This window comes from Hydra vulgaris, chromosome 01 (assembly GCF_038396675.1).
Source record: "Hydra vulgaris chromosome 01, alternate assembly HydraT2T_AEP".
In the NCBI taxonomy this organism is placed as follows: domain Eukaryota; kingdom Metazoa; phylum Cnidaria; class Hydrozoa; order Anthoathecata; family Hydridae; genus Hydra; species Hydra vulgaris.
This window is the reverse complement of record NC_088920.1, coordinates 35732501-35739576: the sequence shown is the minus strand read 5'-3', so window position 1 is coordinate 35739576 and position 7076 is coordinate 35732501. Positions and strand designations below refer to the sequence as shown.

At 32.3% G+C, this 7076-nt stretch overlaps 1 protein-coding gene across 2 annotated transcripts in view; it reads right to left on the bottom strand.

The window, feature by feature from the left end:
- LOC100198588 (intraflagellar transport protein 80 homolog) overlaps positions 1-7076 on the bottom strand; it is a 57529-nt gene that overhangs the window by 482 nt on the left and 49971 nt on the right. For both annotated transcript variants that reach the window (XM_065788013.1, XM_065788012.1), the window contains 5 exons: positions 1282-1368; positions 1013-1097; positions 707-796; positions 446-618; positions 5-128 (listed from right to left, as the gene is read on the bottom strand). In XM_065788013.1, the coding sequence (XP_065644085.1) occupies positions 5-128; positions 446-618; positions 707-796; positions 1013-1097; positions 1282-1368 (559 nt within the window). The remainder of the gene's footprint in view (positions 1-4; positions 129-445; positions 619-706; positions 797-1012; positions 1098-1281; positions 1369-7076) is intronic.

Below are 7076 nucleotides of genomic sequence, written 5' to 3'. Positions count from 1 at the left end.
ATACCCCTTGAGCAAACTGCATGAACTTTTTATTGTTTTCATTTTTGTTGCATCGTTGCAAATATTTTTGGCGGTAAGCTAAAACTGTATCAACATGAGTTTTGTGTTTGACAGCTAATTCAAGAGCTCTGAAAATAGACAAACATGATTACACATCTCCTTACACTAAACAAAGCAAGTGTTTTCATCTTAATATTGCAAGCATCATAATATTATTAAAATTATCTGATGAAAATGTTTTTTCAAACCAGTTTGTTGAAGTTATTGTTAAAAAGTACTAACAAGTTGTATTACGAAATTTTAACGTTCGCTATAAGTAGCCAGAAGCTAAAAAATTTCAAATTTTTTAACTATGATAAGTAAACTTTTTAGATGCACAAATGAATATACAAAAATTATAATTTATAAAGCATTTAATGATCATAAAATTATGTTATAAACTTACCTTTCCCAATTAAATTGATCAATATGCATTTGTATAGCTCGATATATGAGTCCGCTCTGAAGTAAAATTGACTCGGCATCTTTTGCTTGCCCACAGAATAGTAAAACGGCAGCATTTCGACCTTCTGCAGACGGAATTTCTTTTATAGCTTGAATAAAATGAACTTTTTCGATCTAAAATTATATATACATAAATAAAATTTATAAAAAAGCACATATATAAAAAATCTAACCACATATAAAACTTATTTTCAATAAAGACCTCATCAATTGCGGCGTAAGCAATTTCTGCGGTGTTCAAATCCTTGTGTAAAGCTGCAAATCCCGCTAAACAAGCCCATAATGTTTTATCCTGAATGGAACAACAACATAAGAGTGTCAAGCTAATACCTTAAGTTAATACCAACTAAATAAATTAAGGAAAGTAATTTGATAAAATAAATCAATTTAATTTACATTACATCTAAAAAATAATTATTAACTGGGAGAAAACTTTCCGGTGTTTCTAACTTTAATAACAGTAGAATCAAAAGAAATATCTAATTTTAAAAAGAACAAGGTAGCTTACTTTAACAAATCTGCACAATCGAATTGCTTCGTTCCAGCTGTTTTTGTTGACGAACTTGTGCAAAAAAGCAGGATATGGTGATACACTAAAAAATCAGACATAATAAACGGTGATAATTGTTAAAAACTAGGATATGGTGAAACACTAAACCGTCTAAACACTAAAATTGCATTGTTTTAAAAAAAAATGTGAAAAAAAAGCACTATATGTCAACAGGCTAAAAGGCTAAGAAAAATCTGAAAATTGAAATGAATAACTTAAAACTTTACCTAGTGCTGCATAACGCACCATCCCCTCTTCTCATTGTACAATATGTACCTACGAAGTTTAAAAGTTGGATGTCACGACCAAACTCTCTGATAAAAGAAATATTTATATATATATATTTTTAAATTTATAAACATAAATATATACGATTTCTCACATCAATATATTTTTACGATTACGTAAGTATAGAATATATGGAGTCCAGAATTACGTTTTCACATACTGACCGTTGTCAAGATATATATCTCTAATTTTGGATCCACATATTAGAAATTGAATTACAACCGACTAAATTTTTTTATTTTTTAGGTTCTATTTTAACATATAATTGTGCTACATAAAATAAAATCGTATCTAAACTTTGTAGAATTATAACATTAGCAAGACATCATTATATAAGTAAAACCCATTCCTGAATATTTACAAAAAAAAAAACTTGTTAGGCATCAAAGTTGCAAACATTTATTAGACGAAGTTCAAGTTAAAATTATGTTACAATATCATGAAGAAACAGTTTTCAGAAAAGCATTTAACATTTATGGTACGTAGTAACATTTATGGTACGTAGAATCAATTTAGATTTTCTTTTTGAACAAATTAACTTACTATATCTGTTATAAAAGCAGTCGATGGTCAAGTTATATATACAGTTTGTGAAGGTAACAGGGTAAATAAGGCTTTTTTAAAGAAACTTGAGACAAATAATGCAACAAAAAATATATATCTTTTAAATGATTTTGAGCACCTAAAAAAACTCACAATGAAGCATTGCATATATTAAAATCAAATAAACAAAATGTCTAAATTGACTGATTTTTCTGTGCTCCCTTAGCCAATTATAGTCTAAACCAATTATAGTCAGGTCAGGTTATCCTGCAACTGGTAACATGTAACCCAGTACAACCTGCTTCATGTCCTGCTGCCTTGTTGGATACACTTTTTTAGGCAAAGGTTAGGAGATGCCAACTCTGACTTAAAACACCCCCTGCCTTGGGGCACTTGGTTAAATAAAGACTAGTGATGGTGTCTCAATAAAAATACTGTCCTAGGGCAAATGTTAAATGCAACCGGCTACTGTCTTGTAGAAGGTTTCCTACGCAAAGACTCAAGGGATAAACAGATTCTATCTGTTGACCAGCCCTGCACCCCTTCTTCATCTATTAGGCTGGCATAGATGTATTTATAATACGTTGTTTTCAGTTTAGGATGTTGAATGTTAGACCTTTTTGACTCATGCATGGGTTTTACTTGATGCATGGGTTTTACTTGTGTCTCTATTTTGATGACTAGGCAATTCATTCTATTATATCTTAATGAGGGTAGAGCTCTAAAACTCAGTGTTATGGTTCTGAGGCCTGCTGGTAATCAGGTTTCCCAAACTCTGTGGTAGCTCTCAGAGAGGCTGATTCTATCAACAGCTGCAAAATATCAGAGTACTAATAGCGCCATGTTGAGCATGGATGGCGTCCCTGTTCATACTTTTAATGTGCATTGTCGAGGCCATATTTGGACCCATTCATCACAGCTTAGGATTTATTAATAATAATAAGGCAATTACTCGGACTATTGAATAATGTACTGAGTATTACATGTGCTTTAAGTCATGTTCTTTAATAAATTTAAAAATGAATAAAGTAACAAAAACTATAAAACACAAAAAACCATCGTCACCAAGTTCTCTAAACCTATGATTCACTAATATTTATGGTCTTCAAAGTAACTTTTCTTCAGTTAAGTCTCATCCCTTGCAAAGTTCACCAGACCTACTTGCTCTTTTTGAGAATAATTTGAGTTTGGCTGTCTCATCTTATGATCTTAGTGTTGATGGTTATCTTCCTTTAATTCATAAAGACTCCAATAGTCACATGCTTGGCCTGGGCATTTACACTTTCAAGAAATTATCCATTTGTCGGAAAACTAAGTTTGAATCCACCAACTATTCTTTTATGTGCTTTCATTTAGTGCCACTTCACTCTATCACCTTTCTCTTTCTTCTATATTGCTCTCCTTCATCTCAAGACTGCACTCTTTTCGATGTTATTTCTTATCAAATTGACCAAGCTCTCTCTCTTTATCCACCAGCCAATATCATTGTTGTTGGTGACTTTAATGCTCATTACACTGAATGGCTTGGCTGTATTATCAGAGACTCTGCAGGCTTTAAGGCCCACATCATTCGCCTTTCTCAATCTCTAACTCAAATGGTAAACTTTCCAACTTGCTTTCCAGACAACCTGAATCATTTACCTTGTCTACTCAACTTATGTCTTGTTTATGATCCTAGTCAGTGCTCGGTTTCTCCACATTCACCCTTAGGTGCTTCTGGTCACAGTTCAATCTCTCTAAATCTATTATCTCATTCTTCTTCATCATCAGAATCCCTTTATCATTGTACCTCTTACAATAACCTTAAAGCTGACTGGGACTCTTTCTGTGATTTTCTTCATGGTGGCACTTGAGTAGAAATCTTTTGTCTTCCTGCTGATAAATATGCTTCTTACATAACTTCTTGGAATCAGGCTGTCATGGAATCTTTTATTCCCTCTTAATGATTCCAGGTCAAGCCTGACTCTTCTATATGGTTTTCCTCACATTGTGCTGCAATTTCCGATTGAAACCAAATTGCTTCAATATCAATCAGCAGAACAATTCTTCAGAAAACAGACATTTACTTACTATTGCTATAAACAATTATAAAAAGGTTTTGTCTAATGCCAAAGCCCGCTTTTCTCAAGTCATGAAATCTCATATTTCATCTCAAATATTAGGCTCTCGTGACTTCTGGAGAATCTTAAACAATAATAAGGGCAAATTGGTTATTTCACCTTGCTTGTACGCTTCAGACTTTGTCACCTCACCTAAAGACAAAGCTGAATTGTTTACTAAAAACTTTTCATCAATATCATCTCTCAATTCCATTAGTTGCGTTCTACCTGATATAGCCAACAAACAGGTTGATCTATCGCTTGACATTTGTATCACTCCAGCTTCTGTATCCAAAGTGATTTCCTGCTTAGACTCTTTTACAGCTTGTGGTGCGGACATCATACCAATTATAGTCTTGCAGAAGTGTTTTCCAGGGCTGTTGTCTATACTTTCAAAACTATTTAACAAGCGCTTATCAGAGTCTTGTTTTCCAGACTGCTGGAAAGCGGCATCAGTTATCCCTATTGTCAAAAAATTTTGGAGAGCAATCTGACTTGTCTAACTACTATCCCATTAGTCTTCTTCCTATCATAAGCAAGGTTTTTGAATCTTTAACTAACAAACACTTAATCTTTCATCTTGAATCTAACAACTTATTTTTCGATCATCAATATGAATTTCAATCTTGTTCTACAGCTGATTTGCTTTCAATAATAACCAATAAATTTTATTGTGCATTAGATAGAGGTGGAGAGATTAAGGCTATTGCTCTTGACATTTCATAAGCTTTTGAATTTTGACATGCTGGTTTTAGCTTGAAAAGGATCTCACTTCTGCTACAGCATGGGCCTCACAGTGGCTGATAAAATTTAATTCAGATATAGCCAATTGTTATCGCAATAATTTAGATCTTCCTATGGAATTTGCTTTCTTCATCATGCTTTCCTAATATATATAATTTGCAATCTTTTAAGTTGTCTGTCAATCGTTATCTTGCTCTATAAACTTTATCTTTTCTCTTCCAATAACATCCAACTCTAATAGTGGTTTTTTGCAGTCTTTTTGGAAGCAAAGATAGCGAGAGAAAAAAAAATTACATGGCAAAAAGTTTCAACTTATCTGAAAGTATTTTATTGAAAAAACAGTCTGCCTTGAAATATCATTCAGAGAGGAACAATGTCAACAATAATATTATTTTACTTTCAATAATAATTTAACTTTGGAGAATTGCTAATGTTCATAGCTTTTATGCAAATGAAAGTGTATGTGATCGAAATTGAGTTTCCACTTTCTGGTGATTTTAATCTCAAAACCTTTTAGAATTCAGAGACATGGTTGAACAAACGTGTCTTTTTTGGACTGTTCCTTTTAAAAATTTCACAAAAAATACTTCTAAAAGACTCTTTTTAGACATTAGAAATAGACATTATATTTGTATTATATCTTGTCAACAAATCATAAATAAGTTTTGCAAAGAACATTTACCACTGATTTTAAAGTATTTGGAAAACAGATCAAGAGGGACATATTTTATTACTGTACAAAAAATAATAGAGAAAGTTGATATTATAAAGACAAAACTACTTTTGCAATTAGACAGTAATGATGATAGTCTTGACTTTACTATGTCTATTTATTATGTCTATTACAATTCTTGTGAAAGATGTGGTGTTTATTTAAACAAAGAAAAATGTTTTTGATAATTTATTAGAGTTAAAATATACATTATCTGTAGATGTCAAAGTGACTCCGATTTAGATTAAATTTATCTCCCCTAGGCCATGAAGGCCACTAAAGTCAAGAAGGCTACATTAGTTGTGGCTTCAACACCATCTCAACTCTATAACTCAAGAACATGAACCTTGACGAACAAGAATGCTGTGCAGAGAAACAAGTTGAGTGCAGTACTACCAGATATGTGGTGGTGATCGAAATCAAAACTTCATGCTTATGAGGCAAGTGCTCTACCACTACACCACTACCGCATATATGGTAGTGGTGTAGTGGTAGAGCGCTCGCTTCATAAGCGAGAGGTTCCAAGTTTAATTCCCACCACTCCCCTGGCAGTACCGCGCTCATCTTGTTTCTCTGCGCTCATCTTGTTTCTCTGCGCTCATCTTGTTTCTCTGCGCTCATCTTGTTTCTCTGCGCTCATTTTGTTTCTCCGCGAGTTATAGAGTTGAGAGAGGGTTATAACTACAAGTAGCCTCCTCATCTGTAGTGGCCTTCTCAGTTTTGGGGAGGTGAATTATAAAAACTATATATATAGATAGCTGGGTATATTGTCTAAAATGAAGGAGATTTAGATGACTCGTACTTTTATTGAGACCAATTCAGATATTTCACTGAGGAAATTAATAATAGAGGATAAACTTTGCCTAATGATTTTGTATGTCAATAGGTAAATATGCTACTGTATTAGATAACACAGCCCAACAAAAAAGATTTTGTTTAAAAAAATTATTATTCAAAAAAAAAAAAAAGTACCATTTACAGTGATTATCTAGGTCATATTTAAAAAAACATTTTGTGAAATAAAAAAACAGAAAAACCTGGAATTTATTTCCCTTATATTCGTACAAATTTCTCATTTTTTTTGAAACTTTTCATATTTTTTTGTCCCGACCATGTAAATATTTATTTATACATTTTGGTATTGTAGCATTTTTTAAACGGCGAAATATTCACTTAACTTGAAGTGGTTAAGTGCAAGAGAAATTTAAAGCAAAGAAAAGGGGTTAGAAAAGTATAACAAAACAATTTGCAGCAGACAAGCAGACTCACAGTTTAAGTATGTTTATTTCTCAAGTAACTCCTAGAAACGAAGAAGATAAATGTATACTGGGAGAAATAAAATCTTTATAGAAATGAAGTATCCCTAAGTCCTTTAAGTTTTAGCCAATTTTGGAAAAAAAATTTGATCAAGTTAGCCTATTTAGTTGGTGCTGTTTGAAAGTATTGCATTATACCAGTAGCAGAATCTGCTTTTAGTGCAGCAAACTTTATTCAAAGGAAAGGAAGAAGTAGCCTATTATCAAAAAACTTAAGATTTACATTAGTTTTAGAAAGTGCAAAAAGAAGCCCTATATATAATCAACTATTTGTTAAAAAAGAAATCTTATTAAATAAAGAAAATTAAAAAAAAAAAAAC